We start from the raw sequence: 23,524 nt of genomic DNA, 5'->3' as shown, positions 1-23,524 counted from the left end.
CATTTTGTGTTAAAAGACCAGACAGGAAAAACAAATTTAGATTATAATTTAATGAATAATCAGACTAATCAATGAAGGCGTTATGTGCAAAGTTAACAAAAACCTTTTGCTTAACTAGTTTGATAGAAAGCATTTTCCTAAATTTGTTAAATTAATTTTTTGTTTCGATAGGAATAACTAGATTACACTCTTGGTCGCTTTTGTTTCATTCTGCTTTTCTTTGACTTTAGTTTTTTCAACATATGTGTTATTGTATTTGATCATGTCACTGCTAACTTCACTTTCTAAATGTGTTAAAAAGAAGACAAATCTTCAGAAACTGTTCATCCCCTGTCAGGGTCAGGGGGTTGCTGGAGCCTATCCCAGTTGCTGTTTGGTGAAGGCGGGGCGCCCCCCCTGAACAGGTGACCAGTCTGCTGCAGGGCCGCACCCACAAACGCACCATCACAGTTTGGGCCAATTAAGAACAATCTACCTATGAAGCATGTTTTGGCCTGTGGAGGGAAACACACACATGCACAGAAAGAACATGCAAAGTCCACACAGAACGGTTCCAGCCGGGATTTGAACCAAAGTCCTGCAGTGAGGCAACCATAGTTCCACCAGGCAGCCCAAATGAACTTATTTTAACTAATTTTATAAGGTTTTTTTTGAAAGAAAAATTGAGTAAATATATTCAGCATATTTTATCAAAGTTGTTCAAACTTAAGAAACGTAAAATAGTTGTTTTTATGTTATACACTTGAAAATGAACTGTGGCAGATTTAAAGTAAGGCCAACAACCCCTTTTTTAATGCATATAACTAAAATCTGTATCTATTATTCACTGAGTTCAGTTTGTTTAGCTTTTTCTGAAAAAAGCCTCGCGGGAAAACTGGCAAAAAGAGCTCAAAATCATTAGCTTCTTCAAGGGCTTCTGTTCAGATCAGTCATCTGTTTACAAGAAATGTGAATATTTGACCCAAATGTCCCCAATGACTGTGAGGGTGTTCCTGCTCTCTCGTTAATGCAGTTATTTTAGATAATTCATGTGTAAATTACAGTATAAAACAAAAAGTATTAACAAAAATTAGTTATTGGAACAAAAATAGTTTGCTTGAGTTTAAACAGTAAACCTTTTCAGCCTCTTTTGTGAAAGAGAACTCAAAGAACCAAAGTTTAATCCAGACCACAAGTTTTGAAGAAAAAAACGGATTCCTTGGCCAATTAGAATGTGATAATAGTTTGATATGCAGAGTTTGATTAAAGATTTGATTTCTCACGTAAAAGCATCAGATCTGATTACTCGAATATTCTGATTACTCTGAGTTATCACGTTTCCCCATTTTATCGACAGTTTTCATGAAAGAAACCCAACATCTGAATCGACCTTTTTTGTCGTCCCACAAACCAAAAAAGGCTTCTGCGGCGAAGCCGGACTGTTGTGGTTCTAATTTCAAAGGTGGCGTGGGTGGGAATGGTCTGTGGGGGTTCTCTGAGACGCCACACCCTCCTCCCCTGTGGATCTGCAAACTGTCTCTGGAGTTGCATGACAATCCAACAGCCTGCATGTCTCCACACGCCTCTTTGTGCAGTGATCGGTTGCTTCCTTGGAGGTCTTTGTGTCCTCCATTCAGCTGCAGATGCCTCTTGGCTGGAGTTGAGTGGATTTCATGTTGTGTTGATGGAAAGTTCAGTGACACATTTTTTTGCTTCAATACACAGATTATTCAACCCCCTGATCACTAATACCTTTTTTTTTGTCTTATTGGTCTTTTCTGTCTTTTAGTCCTGTTTCTTTACATGCTACTATTTAAAACCCTAAATTCCTGTTTTCTATTGTTGTCACTTAAAATAATCTGGACAACGTTTTTAAACTTTAATCTTCTGAACATTTATTTTTTGTTCTTAAGTGATTTTAATTGACTTTGAAAACTTTATTAGGTGTTAATTTTAAAGTGGTTTCTTGAAGTAATAATTCAACTTTTTATTTAAAAAAAATTCAATATTCCTCTCACGATTCAGAAAGTTTTTCATTTTTTCAGGACATCAAATCTTTACTGCGTAGAATTCCACAATTTAAGTATTAAACTATCCGTTTCTTCCTGCTGCTTATAGTTATAGATTTTAAAGTTTTAAGCTTTTTTATGCTTTCTCGAAATAAATATCAATGTTTCAAACCTTTAGCTAGGAAGTAATCAAACTTTCAGCTGAAAAGATCATTTAAAACTTAAAATAATTTGTGCTGGATTTATACAGATTATATGAAATACTGACATTTTAATTTTTCATAGCAACTTTCAACCATTTTCAGGTGGTATAAATATGTTTAAAAAATGTTTTTAAATTGACCTAATTTAGTCATCTTCTTTTAAAAGAAAAATAATAAATATATTGAGATGAATTATTATTAGCATTTCTCCAAGCAGTTTTTTCAACTTTTTACTGCACTTTTTATGATTATAGAGATTTTTTCTAAAGTAATTTCAAGCTAATTTAGCACCTTTTACAATTAAAATCTGATGTTTTTTGCGTTTTCTCCTACATTTGTCACCTATGTTCATTCATTGTTACTAATAGGTTTTGCATAGACTATGTAACTTTAATGTTCTTTTATTGACATCACTCTTTTAAATGTTTTTCTTTGCTTTCAGCCATCAGAAAAGGTAACTTCTTACTGGAAAAATATGAAAGAATAACGTGGAGTTGCTGTTGCTCTTTGTTGTGATATTATTTTTTACAGAGACACTGATGGATTTTCTGAGGTGACTAGGGGCCCATTGATTTGTTCTAAGTTAATGAAATTGAAACCATATTCACTAACAAGAGCAATATTTGTGGCTCTGTGATGGTGTAGTGGTTAGCACTCTAATCTCACATCAAGCAGGCTCTGGTTCAAATCCCAACTCAGTCCTTTCTGTGTGAAGCTTATTCCCCTCATTTGGCTTTTCTTCAGGCACTCTGGTTTCCTCCCACAGTCCAAAAACATACTCCATAAGTTAATTGTGGACTCTAAAGTCCCCCATCTCAATGTGGAAGCGTGTCTCTGCAATGAACTGACAAACCATCCAGGGTGTCCCTCCCCCAATACCCAGAAGCAACTGGGTGTTGTGACCCCATAAGCAGATTTAAAAGATGGATAGTGAGCAACATTTAAGGTTGTTTGCCTATTTAAAAAAAAAAAAGTGCCATCCATCTTCAGAACTCGCTAAACCCCATTTTGGGGCACACCTTGAACAGGTTGTGATTCTGTGACAACATTGTTAACTTTTTGAATATTAGAACAACAAATATCCAAATTATCAGTCAGGAAAAAAAGCCCCAAAACATTATTTAGATAAGTTGCTTTCTTGATCCCAAACTGGGAAACGTAACTGTTGCAGCAGCAGTTAGCAGGCTTTAGTTTGTATGACAGACAGAAAAGCCATACCAAAGTCATTAACAAAATCCACAATAACAATAACTTTATTTTGAATGGAAATGATCTATGCAAGAACAGCATTTACAATAACCAGAGAAATGCAGTGTGAATGAGTTCTGCCACAGCAGTGTAACTAGTGAACTGTGTTCAGCAGTAATATCAACCCTAGAACACTTTCGCTGTAAAGAGTTACACCATCACGTTTGCCTGGTAACCTTTACCCCTTATAATATACCCAACAAACAGTACTTCTCATAAGAAATAGATGAAAACACAAGATAAATTAGAGTTTTTTTCTTTTATTTTCAACTGTGGTATGTGTAACAAAATAAAAAAAGAAAAGCATAAAAAGTTTCCTATAAACATGCTCAAACATTACTGAAAAATTAGGAATTTGAGGGCAAAAATTCAAGAAAAAATAATAAAATGATACTAGAATCTTTGGTCTTTGGTCCACCCATTCCTGGGAGACTTCCCTGGTGAAGGCACAGACTTCTTAACACGCAACATATTGAAATTCATGTAAATAGTTTAGCTTGGGTGAAAATCACCTGGCGATAGTGCTCTAGGGTTAAGTCTGTTCAAGTTAGCGCGAAAGAAAAGCAAAAAGGGCCTGGTTCAAATCCCAGCTGTGACCTTTCTGTGTGGAGTTTGTATGTTCCCCTCGTGGATGTGTGGATTTTCTCTGGACACTCCGGTTTTCTCTCACAGTCCAAAAACATGCTTCATGGGTTCATCGGTGACTCTCAATCCCCCCCTAGGTGTGATTGTGTGGCCCAGGTGATCTGTCCAGGGTGAACCTCGCCTTCCACTGTCAGCAGCTGGGATAGGCTCCAGCAGCCCCATGACCCTGAAAGGAGACAGCGAATTCTGGAGATGGAGGGAAAGAAAAAAGGACAAACTAAGAGGTTTGATGTGTATCACTGCCATTCACTTAACCTGTTGATCCAAATATGCATCGAATCACTTTCAATCCAAAATTACCTTAATTTGGCATCTGCTCGAAAGGCAAAACCTTTTCATGGCTGGAAAGAAATTCAGGTGTCAAGGGGTTTATAATGCTGAATTTACACGTATGGCACAAAGATATAGTAATCTATTTAACCGGTATCTATGTAAAAAAAAATGTACAAAAAGATTTGTTGTGAAGGTCTCACTCTGATCGTCCTTTGATCTATTGTAAAAGTGTCCCCGGTGGTCTTTTAATTCGGATCATGCCCGTTTTAACCAAAATCAAAAACCTGTGACGTTTTCTAGGGAAATAGTTTCTGCAGAGCGGCAATAGTTCACCTCTGAGTTGTGGCCGGGACTGTTGGAGTGGAGTAAGCCTTATTCTGCCCCCTTTCCACAGTCTCTTTGTTTACATGCTCTACTGCAGGCTTACAGCAAGAGATATGGACACGGATGCCCAGAACGAGGGTTTATGTGCATTTACTGAATGAAACCGGCCACCTCCACCTGAGTTGGCGTGGCCGCTGTGAATTTAACATTGACCCAGCTGAGAAAAGTGCTGCAAGAACACGTCAAAAACACAACTGTCATTGGAGTGGATCTTCAAATCATAAACATTTTAGATTGCGACTAAATATAATTAAAAAAATGTACAAGACCATACAAACAAAGGTGAATTAACCTTAGGAGGGGCCCTTCTAAGTAAAGCCCCCCTGCGTTGGTTTGGCTCGCAGCACCTCTGCAGATGTGAATGAAGCGCTGCGGAATGGAGTGTGTGTGTGTGTGTGTGCACGCGCGCGCGCCTCGTTTGGGAGCAGCGGCGGCGCTGCGCCATGCACCTCAGGACGCAGCTGCAGCGCCTCCACCGCCTGAATGAATGGAAGGTCCGCCTCGGTGGGTCTGAGGAGGCGGTGAGACGGGGCGGCGGAAGATAAGCTGCAGCTGCACGGAAATCCACTCAGGGAGCTGCAGCCTTAAAGGCCGTAAAGAAGCTTCTGCCGCCGCGGAGCCTTTTTTTACGCACGGTCACCAGCAGAGCGGGCTTCCCGACCCCAAGCGAGCAACAGGTTTTTTTTTTCACCGACACTAGCCTGCAGCCGTTTGTTTGTGAACTTTAGTGGTGGTGAATGGGGGTGATGCCTGCTTGCTGCCGCTCAGACAGAGCCGAACCCGCAGCCAGAGTCTTGCTTATAGGCAGCAACATGGGAGCGAAAGCGGCGTAGATGTTTGGCGTTTTGGTCTGATTGAAGCCGCCACGCCGACAGACGCGCGGACACGCGGGGTTCCAGAGGAAAGATAGCGTGCACAGATGGTACCGAACAAGTGGACCATGAATTCGGTTCTGCACAAATCGCCCCCAAGGAGCTGGCTCGGGCTCAGATTACGACTGAGTGAGTAGAAATTGATTGATGTCCTTTTTTTCTTTTTTTATTGGCGTTGACGCAGGAGCAGCTCCTTCTTCTGTGGATCAGTCAGTCTGAGTTCCTCTTCTCCTCCTCATAAGAAGAGGGGAGCAGACGAACCCACGGCGATTCTGATCCACTTCTTTGTGTCAAGCATGGCTCCAGTCTGCAAAGTTGAAGAGTGGATTCACCAAGTGACCAGTTCTCCCAGCTGGAGGCTGGAGCGCGTGGTTTGCTGGTCAGGACAGAACAGTCTGATCTGCTGAAGAACAGCACAGGCTTGATGGATATTCCACACATGTAAACTCCCAATAATGTCATTTACTGCAGCCTTCCTGCACTCTCCCATTCAGAGTTTCCATCTGTCTAGACTTTTCCAGCAGAGCATTTGCTTCTGCTTCTTATATTCATTCTACCTTAAGGCACTTTCTTTGCTTTCCTATGGAATGATGGTAATGCCCCCAAAGAAGTGATTAGGCTATTTATAGATTTCTACAATGGAGTGTAAAATTAAGAGGGAAAAGGATCAATATTTTATAATAATAAAGTCATAATTTCTTTCATAAGTTAAGAATTTCACAAATTTTCCCTTAACTTTACCCTTAACGGTCAAAGCGAAAGCTAAAAAACTCAACACAAACTTTTAAGGTCTGGTAGGAAAATGCAAGGAAATAAAATGAACACCCCTTACGAAAAACAATCATTCATCATGTTTGCATCTTTATTAGCAGTGTCCTTGTAATATTAGACAGTCACCACATATTGTGCAGACTGGGTTTGGTGTCTGGGAGCGACTCCTGCAATGTAACCATATATCAAGTTCAAAACTCCTGGGTTTGCTTGTTAAACGGAGATGATCTTTTTCACTGAAGTCGAAGGCTTTTCTTTTTTTAGATCGCCGAATCTTTTTTTGCCTGAATAAACTTTCCAAAGAGGTTAACTCTGCAAAATTTGAGGTTTCTATTTGAGGGCCGGGGCAGCTGCTCTAAAGCTGCGTTCACACCAGCTGCGTCGATTCGATTCAAGACTTTCAATATGAAGTCTATGCAAATACGCGCAGACCATAATTTTGGGCTTCTGCATCTGGACCGCTCGTGATCGTGCGTCACTAAGGAAGGTTTTAAGTCCGGTCGTGGGCGCTATCTACAAATCAGGCAGGTATTGATAGTGCGCTGATAGTTCAACCGGTTCAACTTTTGACTACGATATTGTGAAAACGCTGAACCTGCACCAATCAGGGACTCGGATTTGGTAGTGATGTCTGGGTCTTGACCTTTTTCAAAACACAGAAATACCAGCTGTTGTAAACATGATGCTGAAGGAGAAATTAGTAATTACCGTTTGTACCTGGCTGTGTTAATAAGACACCAAGAGGAATGGAGCTGTGAAAACGAAAAGCCTGGAGGAAGATTTGCACCGTTTTGACGTTTCACATCAAGCCTCATCCAACTGTAGGTAGCGGACAAACCATGATAAAAGTAAAAAAAAAAAAAATGACTAAAGGAGAAAAATCCCCCTCCCTGCAGCTCCGGTGTGAACACCCCCGACTAAATGTGCATTCACGAAGCCGCGAGCGCATTCTGAAACACTGTGGACGGTGTGAATGCACATTAAAAAGTTAGCTGTATTAGGACACGTGATCGAGCTGAGCGATTTGAGCTGTGTCAGACCATTGACTGTATATGAGAACTGGACCGGGTGACCCCCCCCCCCCCCCCTCTCCCCTCATGTTCCAAACAGGAAGGACCAACTGGTTCCAAAAAGCCAAAATAAACAGCTATAACTCGGTGATTATGTTTGTCAGAAAATCTATTCTTGCTCTCCTTCCTATTTCTAACACACCAATCCTCGTTTCTTTTTATTATATTTTTCTTTATCACAAGTTATTCAAGTTATAAAATGGCCAATCAGATGCTTCACGTGATGCTTGCTGGCCTCCATGTTGATTGGTCAAAACCTTGAAGAGATTTTGTGTATCCTGCCTTTAGTAGTAGGGGTGTGGATTTTCAATAAGCTCAGTCCTGTTTGTGGAGAGGGGTTGCCATATAAATAATGACTGAGACCGACTCGACCAATCACAGCTTATTGATGACGTCCAACACAGCGGTGTCCAAATAGTGAAAAAATAGCGACTGAATTGACTTCATTTTGTTTAAGCCGGATGTTTCTAAGGGGGACGTCACAGTGGCTCAGTCCAGTTTTCTCATACAGTCAATGGTCAAGAGTGAGTTATGGATGGATGTGGTGGAGATTCTGGTAGTTTGACTAAATGAAACTTTCAGATAATAAATAAAACAAAGGTAATAAAAGTAATTTGGTACCGGTACAGTCCATGGCCCAGGAGATAAGAACCACTGCTTTCAATACACTGTGGTAAAGCCACCAGTGTAAACCCATGAGTTAGTAGAAAAGCTAAACCCACGAAAACATAATGAATGCATCAAATGACTCGGTTCTTCCAAACGATGAAAGAGAAAATCAAAATATTTTCTAATGTGTAACTTTTAAAAATATTCCTGAAAAACTTTTGTGGGATTACAGTTTTTTTAAACAGAAAAACCAACTACAGTCTCTTACTGCAAGAGAATTGTACTTATGTGAGCCTGTACACTTGCTTAGTGATGGTATTCAGAAATACTGAGGCATACGCTCCACACATTTTAGTGCATGCACTTTGTGAGAGTTCATATTTGACAAAACAAGTTCAGAGTGTCTGGTTTGGCTAATGTTTTTGGCCATACGACCATGTCATGTTAAGTGGTGGGCTGCAGGCCTCCTGTTGGGGGGAGAATCCAATCTTTGGCATCAGTTATTTGAAAGTAAACATGGACACAAACCACTGACTGCATCACCAATGATTTACAATAGGAATGGTTGCACATGCATGACAGGAAAATGAGCAGTGGGTTCATCTGCGTTATCTTTTACTGGCAAATGATCTCATCGGCAACTGGATTCCGTATTGATCTTGTCACATTTGTGGTTTGAAATCAACTTTTTTATTGTAATCGTTTGTGGTTAAAGGATTTGAGAAACGGACGAGTGTGGTTCTGGAGTTGGCGGCTGTCTGTTTCTCTTTGAATTTACATGCTCACGGTTGATGCAGGCAATGCCGGCAGTTCATGAGTTCGTGCAGCAAGTGATGCGAACACGGAGTTGAAGTTTAGCAGCATTAATTGGTTGAGTCTGGAACCCCTCAGTGTTCCAGGCCACCGGAGTCTTAAGCTTGTGTTAAACACACAGGTTTAATCTGGGACCAGATGTCTTGTCTGGTCTCTGTTCTCCTCTGAAAAACACAAACATAGGCTAAAGATCTCTGCCATGTTTGAAGTTTCTTTTGTTTTTCTGTCCCGATGCTCACGTTGGATCACTGAAGCTGTGACTCCATCTAAAGGAATAATTGAAATTGGTTAACATGTTTTCATGTCTGGCTCTGTCTTTGCAAACGTTGCTGTTTAGATGCGACCTGCTACACAGCGGGGGTGCTGCTAATGATGATCTTCAAAGCTGATCACTCTGTAATCTCATTTATGTTCCGGTTAAGGTTTGGAAAAACATGCAAATGCATTTCTAAACGGCAGAACTTTTTGTGTGGAAAATGACAGGCAGTACCAAAGTGCAGTTAGGAGGCTTTCAGACTGGTAGATTTCAGCTGATTAATCATTTTTGAGCAGAATCATGACAAAAGTATTATCTTTGTATCGTGTGAATGCAATATGGGAATTTAGAAATAGAAATAGAAATAGCAGCTGTTGTTACTGCCTGACCTTTCAGGTTAGTATGTCAACTTTTAAGGTTGCAGTGTGAAAGCAAAGCACCGACATTTTATTTTGTTTTGTTACAATGTCCACCCTTTCAAACAGAGTTCCCCAAAATGTCTTGATGCATGAGCCCTCTTCTATTCTTGGGTGTACTCCTGGGGGGTATTCCAGAAAGCATGTTTAAACTACCCTGACTTTAACCCTGAACTCTGGCTTAAATCCGCCTGAACTTGCTTACTCTGGGTATGTCTGTTCCAAAAGACCGGATATGAGTTGGCGTAACTACGCTCGACTTGGTAACCCTGGGTTAATGCACGTGCACAGCAAGTACATAAAGCCATTCTCAATGGATCGCCGATTTACGGAGTCACCATGGAAACGCGTGGAGAAAAAAAGAGAGCGCTATACTTCAGTGAGACGGAGTCTGAGATTCTAATTTTATACGTCCATCAAAAAAGTAATACGGCTGCATCATCAGCAAAAGAGAGTTTCTGCTTGGAGACAAAGAACGGACAAAGTAAACGCACATAAATATACAACTGATAAAACTTGAATGAATTGATTCAATTGGTAACAAGTAACTGAGCTAAATTTATTTAACCTAATTTCTTACATCTATCCAACTCAATATTTCTTTATACAACGCAAATATACATATTTATCTAACTAAATGTAATATTACTCCAATTCAATTAAATGTTTTTTCCATATTAATTTATTGTACTTATTGAACACTTTTATGTCTAAGTTATAGGCTGCAGATTTTCTCATTTTTATAAAATTAAAATAAATGATACAGTGTGGAAAAACAATATATACAAAGCATTTAATTATCATGACTGACTGTAACTGCAGTTCTTATACCATATTCTAGCACTAGTGGTGCTAAATAAGCAAATCATCCTCTTCCTCCCTCTCACTCATGGTGCAGAAAGAATTAAACATAACAGGGTAAAATAACTCGGCAAAACACAGTAAAACAGTTACAACTAAACATATTTATACAAAAACCTACACTTCTACCCAAATCTGTCCAGACAGGCTAAGGGAATGGTATCCCACAATTCCTTGGGGTTCCGATCTAACAGCAGCACCACAGTTACACCTACTTAATTGAATTAATTTGAATGAAAGTAAAATAAATGTCTGATAACTACGTGTTATTTTTAAGCTGACTTAACTAAAGAACAATGATCTTAACTGAAGCAAATAATTAAGTTAGATCAAAGTAAAAAGGTTTATCTTTCCAACATCCAAACATGCTTTTATCACCCTCTCATGGTGGAAAAAGTATTATCTGAGCTTCTTCATCCACTAAATCATCTTTAAATGGACACGCCATGCTGCTTCACCTCTTTGAAAACAAACTAACCTTCAACTAAACCTGCTCCAGACCAGGTTATGTTCAGAGCATTAGTTGCTATGGCAACTTGACATACCCTGAAACATACCTCTGTTTTTGGAACCAAAAGCTGAGGTTATCCGCTTCCTTAAGGCCCGTACACACCGGGACGAATATTCGCCAGGCGTTATTCGCCAGCGTTTTTCGCCACGTCTTTTGTGTTCACACCCAGGCGATTTTCGCTGACGATGAGTGGAGTGAACATGCAATTTCATTCCCTGACATTAGATGGCGCTTAATGTAAAACAGAAATACTCCTGTACACAAGGTGGCGCTGCGCAACTTTACGCTTCTTAAAGTCGCTTTTCACTCAGAAGAAGAGAGCAAGTATTTACACGCTTGTCAGAATCAAACAAAGAAAACATGAATATTTCAAGCATCAGTAGCTCCAACTGGTGCTTGGTTCGGGGATATTTTAGAATGTCCGTTATTATTGCTTCGCGGCTGTGTAGACGCTACTTGGCGTCTATCTTCTTCGCTGGTATGTGTGCTCAGCAAGGCAGTTTTGTGTTTGAGCGCCCCCAAGTTGTGTTTTACTGTAACTTCAGAAGCTCCAGACACGTGAGCAAAAGCGCCATTCTCATTGGTCGAGTAGATTTCGAAAAAACAAACAAACCCGAGGCGTTTTTTTTTTTGACGCTTTAACGCGTGGCGTTTTTTCGCGTCGGTGTGCACACTCTCATTGGTGCCCTTTGTTTAGTCACGAGGCGTTAAACGTCGGCGAAAATCGCCGGCGAAATTCGTCCCGGTGTGAACAGGCCTCTAGTCTCAAACTTACCATGGTAACTAGCATAACCTGCTTTTTGGAATACCCCCGATGTCTGCTCTTGTCTGCATTTGCACTGTACAGTGATCCCTCGCTATAACACGGTTTACTTTTCACGGTTTCGCTACTTCACGGATTTGCATTGTGTTCTGCATTCTGATTGGCTAAAAAGTCACTTCGCTTTTTCTCTACCTGTGCGTCAATATCGTTGCAGTTTAATATGTACACGTACGTAAATCAGCTTGCCAAATTTACAATACATACGTGCAAATTCTCTTGCAATTTCGAGTTTCTTTAAAACCCATAGAAAAAGAGCGACAACAACTGCCTATCACTTTGTTCTTCTCCCAGACAAACACACCTGCACCGCGGGCTTCAAAAGAAGAAAACACTGCAGCGTGGAGTCAGGATGCAGCGGCTCGGTCTGAAGAGCAGTGAAATACACCTGAGTCACTATTTGTCCCACTGTACTTTGTATTTTCTATAATCATTTTAAATTTTCTCCCGTATTATTCAATTACTCTCAGGCCGCGGTGGGCGGGGCTAATCTCTGCAATTTGAAGCCTTCTGTTCACAGTGATGATTAAAATTATTATTTGACAGTACAGTTCAGAAGTTATATGTTGTTGGTTGGTTTGTTCTTTCTTTTCAATGTATAATAGAGTTTTTAATTGTATAATACTTGTTAAAAAAAAGAGGTTTCTACTTCACGGATTTTACCTATCATGGGTTCTTTTTGGAACGTAACCCCCGCGATAAACAAGGGTTTACTGTATATGAATAACTGAAAACCAAAACCTTTTCCACCTGGTAGACCTGTAGTTGGTTGTTTGGTCCACTTATGCCTAGTTTCCACTGAGCGGTCCGGTCCTGTCCGGTTTAGAATGATCCAGGAATTCAGATGAGAGTCTCCACTCAAAGTTGCTATCGACAACAACAATAGAGATCATCCCCTTTTTTCTGCTAGGCTTTTGGTCCTTTGTACAAACAAATCAATTAATGTTGTTAGAGAAAAGATTGCGGGCGGTGAAGGAATACAGACAAAAATGTTGGCGGCGCCAACTTGGCGCTTTCTATTGTTGTAGTGACCTTCCGCCAATCAACAGATTTCATTGTGTGATGACAGTAACTCGGCACTGACTGGTCCTTTCCATTGTTCTATGGACCTACAACCTACGGTAGCCCTAAAATGGTTCGGTCCGGCTTAATGGGTCCATTTTATAGAAATGCTCAAAATACTGGACTGGTTTGGACTGGACCGTACCGCTCAGTAAAAGGTATTTGCTGGGTATTAAAGTTTCAAGAGAACCTTCAAGTCTGCCCAAAAAGTGTTCAAGTGAGCAAACTGCTACGTGGAGCCGAGTAAAAAGACTCTTAGACCCACTCAGAAAAGGATTTTGTTTTTGCTGTTTTGAACATGTTTCCGTCTACAATCTGCCACAAGCTCCCTGTTCCATTCTGATACCTCCACTTGCATGCAAATAGAGTCACGTACGTCTTTGTTTTCCTCGCCTGAGTTAGAATCTGGCTTGAGACTGTACGTCTGGATAGCTCCAATATTGCTCGCCATTTTTGTTGCCCCGGTTACAGTAGCGGGAGAGAGTTTAAACGGATGGAAATTGGGATGGGGGTGGGCTTACTTAAAAGTCCCGCCCACAACCCAGAAAGGGAATATAAATATAAATAAAATTGAATTGAACTCTGCAAAAACTGTCCCAGAAGACGACACAGGTTTTTTTATTTATTTTTTTTGCTTAAAACGGCATAACCATGATTAAAAGACTACTGGGAACACTTCTACAATAGATCAAAAGAAGATCAGAGTGGAACTCTAAAAGTCTTTTAGCTAAATGGATTTTGATCCAGGACGGCTTAATATGTATATTCTGTGCATCATAATCCTCTTGAGCACAGGGATGCTTTGATCTTGTCACATGATCCGCTAACATTAAAGCGAAAATTGCAGCACTGTTACAATAATGAAAGGATGCCAAACTGGGAACGGACCCCATGTTAATATTGCTTTCTTAGAAAAAATAAAAAGCCCGAAGCGATTTAATCTGAACCTGAGACCAGCAGAGGAGGTTTTAGTTTTTGATGGAACTCCAAAGTTGAGACATGCATGGGTTGCATAGATGTGTCTAACTATGTTGGTGTTTGCACCCTAAAGCTACAGACACACCAACCCTAAAGCTACACACAAGGCATGTGACGCATATTCAAGAATGCGTAAAACACTGGTTTTCGATTGCACATTTAGACCTAGGCTGTGTCCGAATTACCGCCCTAACCCCTAACTACTAAAACCCTATATAGTGCGGCACTATATAGTTCTCTATATAGTTCTCTGAATTTTCAAAGCAATTCGGACACCCGTGCTCACTAGTTTTCTCTTTCGGGTGTTTTCAAATGGCGCTTGGCACGGAAACAAAGTGGCGCATTACTGCCACCACCTGGTCTGGAGGGGAACTACTTCTATTTAACGCGGAGAATGACACCCATTTGTCAAATTAAAAATATAATAAATATGAACATTTTATGAAGACTATTTATGAATCTGCTGAGTTCTGATCATGGAAAATGTGGCTGATTTATAAATAATAAAATTACAAACACATTGGTGTAGATTTTATGTATTTGTTGATAAATAAACCCCCATGTTATTACTCCATGGCAATATTTATTTTTGTGCCGCTGAACGATTTACGGGCTCTTGCGAGGAGGCATTTTTTTTCTGTAGTTTTCTCTTCTACCTTACTGAAAATAGCTTTAAATATGAATCTGTCCGTGTTCCTGGCAATAATTCAACCGTTTTTGATGGGATCAAACCAAAAACGAGCAGATATGCACCATCACAGGACGGCAAGGAGAAGCAGGCGTCTCAGAAGATTTCCTCTGGAAGCCCTGGCCAGACATGAACAACCTGTGAGTTAAACTTAAAGTTTTTTATTAGTTCAATTTAAGCATTTGTCACTAATTGTGCTCAAGGTTACACAGTCTGCTGGGTAAGAGTTTAAAATTCTTTTTCAACACTGGACTATTAACTGTATAGTCTAACTACATGAAACACTTGTGAGATCAAAGTTTAGTATTTTTTATTCAGAGTCAAACCATATAACTTGATTTAAACAAAAATACTTTAATTTTTAAATATTTATATAAAAATCCAAAAACCCAGCCAAAAAACACGCGATTTTCCAGCATTTATGAATACGTCATAAACTAAAATGTAAGACATCAGAATAAAATGAAACATTCAAAAAAATCAGATTTAATTTTCTCAATGAAATAATTATTTTTCTATTTTCCAGGGTCTTCCACGTCTCTACTGCTTTGCCAACATAAAGGTGTCTGTCGTGGCCCTTCACGCTGACGCTCAGTCCGACACAAAACCAGACCGGCAGACCTGCAGATCGGTTGACCCGCAGGACCATTGAGCATCTGGTGGAGCAGCTTCGGGCTCCTCACACTCTGGGGGGGGGGCACAGGAGACTGAGGTCCTGGTGTTTCTTTTCTGGCTGGCATGTGGCACATCTTACGGTGTGGTAACCAGGGCCTTTGACATGCCACGGTCCACTGTGAGCGACGTTGTCCACAGGACGGCAGACTGCATCCTCCAGCTGATGAGCAGGGTCACCCAGCATCCAGTGGGAATGAACTACCATAAGTCACCTCTGGTTTTATAGCAGCTTGCTTGGTCTTCCACCTTCCAAAAGGTCGTGGGGAGCATTGAGAGCTGCCACTGAAGAATAAAGGCCCTAAAAGAAAATACAGCTTGTTATTTTAACAGGAAGCTTTTTTATTCCATTCAACTGCAGGCTGTAGGTGACTCTAAGCCAAATTTAGAGATATTTTTGTTGGGAATCAAGTTCAAGGATCAGTCCACAGTTCACAGGTTCTACGTAAAAGCCCCATTTATGTAAATCAAACATTACCCACCTGAAGGATCCTTTTGGGTGATGGTGGGTATCCCTGCATTGCTCATCCCATCACGCTGCTGACACCCTACAGAGAACCCATGAGGAATGCGGTTCAGGCCCGTTACAACCAGAACCACTCCAGAACACGCTCTGTGGTGGAGAGAGCATTTGGCAAATGAGGAGGAGAGCAATATTTCTGGGGGCACTGGAAGTAAAACCAACCTTTGCAATGAAAATCATTGCCTGCAGTTCAGTTCTGCACAATCTGTGCATCAGCGAAGGGGACTGCTGGGAGCCACAGATGTTGAGCCACACCAGGAACCAGTAGGACGGGGAAAGTGGCGTCCGTCTGCGAGGACAGATCTCTGCTTTCCTTTCAGCTCCAACTGTGACACACATGACTCAGGAAGACCAGGATTATTGTTAACATGTATAAAAATAAATGTTAACATAAAACGAAAATGTAAATATGTACATTTGATATTTATATGAAAATCCCTTTGAGATTGTTAAAAATGGCTCAGATTTAAATAATGCATTTAAATAATTCATTTTTGTTCATGCATTTATTAAACAAATTGCAAAAACAACGACGACGTTACATTTTTGAACAATATTTTAAACTCAGGTAAGCTTAACAGACTCTCCTGTCACTCTTTGTCCCTTCGTGCTCTATCCTCCTCTCCTCTTTCAACAACAACCTTTACCCCAACATGACAACGATTACAGTTTAATGATAAATAAATACAAATCTGATCAAGTGTCTCTCACTCCCATCCGGCACGAGCTAGCCTGATAACAAACAGGCTTTCTCCATCCACAGATGGATCAGATTTTCCTTATCCTCGTCTGTCCCTACATATATAAACACATTTTAAAAATGTGTTAATAACTTATGACTACGGTTAGAACTCACTGCTTTTTGATGTACTATCAACAGCGTTTGTTTTTAGCCTTCAATGCTAATTCGCGCTAGCGTTAGCTTTAGCATTACCGAAATTGATGAGCTTCAAAACAATGTAGGTTGTCGATTGAGGAATATAACATATTAAACAAGTCATCTTACGTATTTACAAATATATTTTACAACATATACAAGATACTTTTAAATATACTTACATTTTTAAGTCCTCTTTCTAGCGCAACCGTCCGCCATCTTTGAATAATTCAAACGCAGTGTATTGTGGGTCACACGCAATGCATTCTGGTATGAACGCAGTGCATTCTGGGCAATATTCGCCGATCGAGTGAGCATCGATCCACACTGGTTTTTCGTAGAGAATTCTGGGAAATTTCTAGTGCACATGATTTTTGAACTGTAGATTCGGACAGCACTACAAAATGGCGACCGCACTATATAGTGCACTATATAGGGGTTAGGGCGGTAATTCGGACACAGCACTAGTGTTCCCACTGGATAAGGGGGAGGGGCGTATTGTTTCATCTTTTCTGTTTAGTAGCTCATGTCCGCCGCCTGCAGTTGGAAGAGGTTTGGTGTGAAATGTCAAAGAGGTGTAAATCTTGCAAATCTTGTTCCAGGCTCTTCCTTTCCCAGCTGTATTCCGCTGTATAAAGATGTGGTGCCACAGAATTCTGGCCGGGCACAAATGACAATTATTAATGTCTCCTCCATATTCAATTTCTCAAACAGTTGGCACATTTGTGGGTTAAAGGGGACGCTGTCCATTCGCCACCATCAAATCAGACTTCCTGATGGGTCAAAGTTCAACCTGGTTTAACTTTAGATGGCCGTGGGTTTTCTAGGTAGAGCCCAAAAACAGCTGAAGAATCTTGTGTAGCTAAGCGCAAATGCGAGAGTTCTGTATGTGGAAGGCCGAAACGCACAAAAATGTACATTTACATAGGCTTTTCATTGGAAGTGGTTGCTTGAACATGCGTTGCCGAGGGCGATATGAACGTTAACAGTCTTTGGGTGATTGGCCCTGGACCAAGCTTATTACAGTTCAGACTTTTGTCTCTGGTTCGTCTCTCCATTGTTCTGTTGGGATTTCTCCTTTTCCCTCTTTTGCATTTGTGCTGTTTCCTGATGTGATCCCAAATCAGTTGGCTGTTTTGTGTTTTCCTCCTCCTCACTTAGGAGTATATTTCTCTATCATCATCCAATGCAACCCGTTCTAAAGTCATTTCTTTCTGTCTGCACGACAGCATTTATTTATTTTAATTTTTTTTAAATCCGCCTGCATGGCTTTTGATGTGAAAAATGGTGATAGGTCTGTTGGTGATTTCAAAGTGCGAGGCTTTGCGTGCCATCATTTCCATTCACACACAGGCGTATTCATTGCATTTGTGGCCGCGTGCGCCTGGATGTGTTCATGCTAAATGATGAAGCAGAGTGATGTTGACCCTCTCCGGGATACACAGATGTTTTAGTTTTCTGTTCCTCCTCACTGGAGCTTGTTCCTTTGTTGTTCCTCTGTTAGAGGTCGGCCAACCCCTCGTCGTTTCCGTGCTCACTCGTGGTTAGCTCTCATACACAATCAGATGGCAGGTGGCGGTGCGTAATGCAAATGGGTTGTGGCGTGCCATAGCAAAAATGTTACTTACACAACCAATCATAACAATTGAATGTCTCTACTCCTGGAGAATAAACATGAGAAATGCACACTGACATAAAAGAATAAACAGAACTTGAATAGATTCCTTTTCTGCTATTTTTTTCCCCCTCAATTTTTCCAAGTTTTAGCTTTCAGTTAGTTCTTTGTTTGTTGTAGATTTTCCATTCACCTGCTGAAAACACAGTCATGAGTCTGAGTGTTCAACCATAACATGGCTAAAGCTCCAATGTGGATAGGGCCACATTCGTTTCATCAAACTTCACCATCTGTCACCACACTTGGCTTTTGGATCTTTGTTTCATACAATTTTATTGCCCCTCTTTTTTCTTTTTTTTTTGGTCCAGAAAACTGAACGAGGTGAATAATGTTCGGAAACTCTGAGGAGTAGGAAAGTTTCGGCTGTGACTTTCAGAAAGGCATTTCACGCCACGGGCTGGACACCTCCAGAAAGCAGATCATATGACTAATTAAAGTCAGTCCCTGCTTGTAAATGCTGCTTTTAAAAGTGACCTCGCCCACAGGATTTCAAATCATGAAGTGAGTCGGTCAAATTGATTGGAGTTTGCTCCACTCAACTCCTGCTGAAAGGCACCAGTTTAGTTGGGACAAGTGTGAAACACAGACATGTTAAAGGAGGAACAGGGTGTTGGTTAAAGGATTCTGAGATTGAAGAGGAAAGAGGCCTGGAGGAAGACCAATAGTTATAGTTTTTCAGATATTTGAGTGTCGTGTACAACAGAAAAATTGATTTTAAGGTCAGTGAACACAACCATTCACATGAGACAATCCCCTGATGTTAGAGAAAATGTAAAGATTTACCAGCAATTTATGGTCCAAAAAATACGGAAATGAATTCGAGCACATTTTTAACACCAACAAATTTTCATGAAATGCATGGATGTATTTTGCTTTTAAAGCTATTTCTTGTTCGTTGTGGCTTAAACAAGCAATATATTTGTTTCTTTAAATGTTACCACTTGTAGTGTCAACTGTGACACAGTTTACCTGATGTGACCCTGATGTGACGTACGTTCAAGAACACACTAAAGTGGCATTTTTGAACCGTGCGGCCCATGGTGTTCACACTGGACAAGCAGGGAGGGGCTTCTTCTTCTTTTTCTATTGTTGACTAGTGCATGTTTGCCACCTACAGCTAAAGGAGGGTTGATGCGAAACGTTGAGGCGGTGCAAATAATCCCGACTGGGAACAGACCACAATGATTAATTTTCATCTTTCGTGATCAATTTTCAAACGGTTGGCACTTTCGTGAATTAAAAGTGATGCCACCCATACTTCACTACCAAACCCGAGTCCCTGAGTGGTCAAAGTTTAACCTGATTGGACTTCCCCCTGACATTCAAAGTGTTTCTTAAGACTGAAAACGGTCTGAAAAATGTGCGTAGCTAAGCATGACTGCACACGTTTTTAACGCGGAAGCCCAAAACCGCGCATTTACGTGCATTTCCATAGACTTTTCATTGAAAGTGGTTGCTTGAACGCACACTGCTGAGGCGTGACTGCAGCTTCAAAGTTTTTGAATGATTTACATAAAAAAATTGATCCCTTTGCAAATGGTTTCTGTTTCGTTGGGCTTTGTAGAGACATTTCTAGAAGTCAATGCTTCCCATGGGAGTCAGTAATTAAAGCTGTTCTTAAAGGTGCTCGCAGAGCAGAAGCCGAGTTTCCCCTTCGTGGTAACGTTCCGTTAAGGTTGTCTTTCCAGATCTTCTGTCAGCCAATCAGCACTTGAGTGTTTTCGAATGTCTCGGGCAGATGGGCTTCTGGTTTTTCATTCAAACCAGGCAACGTTCAGGCAATGATCTTTGAAATGTGGAGGTGTGCATTTTAACCAGGCTTTGGTTGATGGTGAAGATCAGGTTACGAGAACAAAGCAGGTGCTGTGGGCTTCCACACGTGACTGTGGAAGCCCACAAGTTTACAGTCTGGGCCGGAGTCCTCCCCACAGCCAGAGGCTTATTATTCCCTGCTGTTCTTTTCAAAGCTTCCTTCTGTCTGCTGCAAAAGTTAGCCTGAACATTTACATGGTGGTTAGAAAAAGTTAACATGGTTTTGCAGCACTTTTGTCTCCTCGTATTTGCTGCGGGTTTTTAATTTTTTTTGTTGCCCTTGTGATCATTGGCTGTTTGGAATCAAGGAAAAATACACACCTGAGTCTTATCTTTCAAGATTCCCGTGATGATGTGTGACTAAACATGTTTATAAATTGGAAATGGCATGATCCAAATCCCGTCCGGACTCTCATGGCTTCCTCCCGCTGCTGTTGCTCTTTAAACTAGCAGATAATTAAAGGGGCCTTGCTTAGGGTCACTTTGATCACACTTTAATGTATGCGGGGCACGCGCACATTAAATTAGAAAGATGGCTGCAGATATTCACCTCTGAATGTGTCCTTCCACACTTGTTCCCCTCCGCCTCGGCTAAATGACTGTTTATGCGCGTCGCCGCCTTCCACATGGCAATAACTGTAGTTTCGGAGAATAAGTGTTTTTCTATGCCGTCGACTCTGTCATTGACTTCTCAATGGAAGCTCCCTCTGCAATTTCAAGCAGATTGTTTCAATGATGGGATTATTGATGTCAACAGGTTGAAAAAGGGGTTGTTTCTTCCAGCCGCTGCTTCATGGAAGGAGTGCAAAATTACATAATATTTTATAATGATTCAGTTTGATGACTCCTCTGTGGTATTAGAAATGATGGCGATATGACTCCTTTTACAGGAAGTAGTAAAAAAAAGAAGAAAAAATTTTGTTTAAAAAAAAAAACAAAACTGATTTTTATTTATAGTTTTAAGCTAAAGCTGTAGATGTCTGATAGATTTCCAACACCTTTCTTTCAGTTTAGTGTGACCCAAAAGGTTAAATTAGTGAAAGATTATATTTAAGAATTCTTGCATGGTCCTCCTAAGCCTCGTATCCACTGAGTGGTCCGGTCTGGTATATTGAATGTTTCCATTATAAAATGGAGCCATTAAGTCGGACAGAACTTTACACATTTTAGGCCGCTGTTGGTTGTGAATCCATAGAAAAAAATGGAACGGACCAGCTACCGTTTGAAACCCGTTGATTGGCTGAAGGGTCAGTACGGCAAAGAAAGTGGTTTTATTCTTCTTTGTCTCCTGCAGTCTTCTTTCAAACAACATTAAATGGTTTGGATGTATGTAGTACCAAAAGCCAAGCAGAAAAAATGAGCTGGATGACCTCCATTGTTGTTGTCAGCTTCAATCCGCACGGGCCGTGACAGTCCAACTTCAAGTGGAAACACTTACCTGAATAGCCTGGACCATTCCTAACTGGACCGCACCAGACTACTCGGTGGAACCGAGGCTTTAGTTTAATCACGTCCACTCTGTCTCCAAAGTGTCTGATCAAGGAGGTGCTAAATATTGAAGCCAAACTGCGGAATCCCATCCATTGGAAAAGCTTAAATTTGAGTAGAGCCAGACTGAGCCATGCTGAACTGAAGCAAATGATAAATGGTCTGTACTGAACACATGCCGTGAGTCAAGATCTTTTTAAACCCTTTAACACCGGAGATGTCACTGGTGACGCCTAAAAAAACACACTCTCTTTGACCTACTGCAACTCTTTGACCGTTTATGCGTTCATCGTGATTTAGTGGATTCTGACAAAAAGAAAAGTGGGTTTACACATTGGCTTTGCACTAATATGCAACACATTACTAACATAAAGTGTTGCATATCAGTGCAAGGCTGCTTTTTCTTCACTTCAGAATGCGCTGGAATTACTTTAATTTCGTAAAAAGTCAGTCAGTAGTTGAAAGTAAGCACTGGAGCTAAAGCTCTGGTGTTAAAGGGTTAAAAATCAATACATTTTTACATTAAAACTCTACATTCAAGCAGCTGGATCACTTTATTTAAACCTTGTACTATAGAAGTGGTGAGAATAATAAGGTTAAGCTCCGTCCCACTTTGTTGTTGAAACATGTTTTTTTATATACCAAGTTGCTACTTAAATTAAGTGTGAATTGAAAATGATTACAATTTATTGTATTGCTTATAGTGTTCCCTCATTTATCACGGGGGTTATGTCTAAAAAAATTAAAATATGCTATCCGAGAAGTAGGATTAGGTTTTTTTTATGGCTCTAAAATTCCTCACTACACACTTTATAAACTTTTTTTTCTCAGACAGACATCAACTTTTTCATACTTTGAAACTCTTACAGATTTCTATAGATTTGGTCATCTGAACGCACACTGTACAGCAGACACTGCACAGTTGAGAATTGACTGGCAGTGTTCTACAGCCAATCAGGACACAGAACACAATGCGCTATTAAAAAAAAAAGAAAGCATGCAAAACTGCACCCCAAAAAAAAAAAAAAAAAAATCAGCAAGACCGCAATAGGTGAAGATATAGTGAGGGAACACGTCTATATAAAAGACGTACATGGTTTAAGAAATCTCTGCTGCTCTTTCAAATATCTTCATATCTTCAAAGTACCTTTTTTTTTTACATTTAAAAAGCAAAAGGGCAGTTTTCCTTTAGGATGACCACATTGTAGGTGTTGTTCTTGCAGGTCTGTGTTCAGATCAGCCTTATGTGTTCGCATGCTGATGCTCCGTGGCAGACAGCAACAGTCTGCATGTTCCAGTGTGCAGTATGTTCTGCACACCCAACAGCTTCTTCATGCTTGGAGGACACAGATATATTGACTGGATGAAGATCCAAAGGTATACATTTGTCTTTGCATTGACCGTCTGTGCATGCATACATTGACGGTATATAATCTGCATGAACAGAGGAAGTACACGATGTACGGACAAGGGTCTTTTAGCAAGAAATCGTTGAATTTTTCTTATTTAAAGTGCAAAAAAAAAGTCCCACATCAATCCTCTGTGGATAAAGGCTGGACCCCAGCCTCTTTGATGGAACGCCTTGCTAAATATAACCCCCCAGAACTCCGTGTGCGCGCTCAAGCCTGCGACTGCACTCCCTTTGTCAACACTCAAGTTCCGCTGTCTTTCTCCCTGCAGCGCAGACGCTCCGAGAGGCTCATTTACAGTCCTGTCATATTGCACCCACTCTCACACTCATTTCTCTGCACAGCATTAATATTTCAGTGAGCATGATGGTTTTGCGAAGCCAATTCTCTGAGCTTCTGCACACAGCCTGGGTTTGTCACCCTGGAATACATCAACTGGAAATAAAAAAACACACAGATATTTTCTGTTTTATTTTGAAATTATTCATGGTTATAGCTGATAGCCTTGATAAACACATGGTTTTGGTAAAAGCAAAGTCCATAATAGGGAATTTAATCAAATATGGTGAAAACCTTTAGGCAGAATATTCTGCAGGATCT

The 23,524-nt window shown here is 40.5% G+C and overlaps 1 protein-coding gene and 1 long non-coding RNA gene across 3 annotated transcripts in view; one reads left to right on the top strand and one right to left on the bottom strand.

Moving 5' to 3' along the window:
• Positions 1–5,104: 5,104 nt before the first annotated feature.
• The window catches only part of plekhg5b (pleckstrin homology domain containing, family G (with RhoGef domain) member 5b), a 90,801-nt gene continuing 72,381 nt past the window's right edge, over positions 5,105–23,524 (top strand). Inside the window, exon 1 of one of the 2 annotated variants that reach the window (XM_023956883.2) lies at positions 5,105–5,742. In XM_023956883.2, coding sequence (XP_023812651.1) covers positions 5,661–5,742 — 82 coding nt within the window. In that variant the 5' untranslated portion in view covers positions 5,105–5,660. Of the gene's footprint in view, positions 5,743–22,873; positions 22,893–23,524 lie in introns of those variants that run through there. The other variant, XM_078950223.1, reaches the window with a different exon arrangement.
• On the bottom strand, positions 15,298–16,006 carry LOC144994043 (uncharacterized). Its single transcript, XR_013657421.1, has 3 exons — positions 15,826–16,006; positions 15,623–15,753; positions 15,298–15,441 (listed from the first exon to the last, which is right to left on the bottom strand). It is a non-coding gene; the product is annotated as an uncharacterized LOC144994043 (long non-coding RNA).

The sequence above is a fragment of the Oryzias latipes genome, chromosome 7 (assembly GCF_053564925.1).
Source record: "Oryzias latipes strain Hd-rR chromosome 7, Olatipes_Hd-rR_3.1".
Classification (NCBI taxonomy): domain Eukaryota; kingdom Metazoa; phylum Chordata; class Actinopteri; order Beloniformes; family Adrianichthyidae; genus Oryzias; species Oryzias latipes.
Note: the sequence above shows the minus strand (reverse complement) of the source record. Positions and strands in the feature narration are given on the sequence as shown.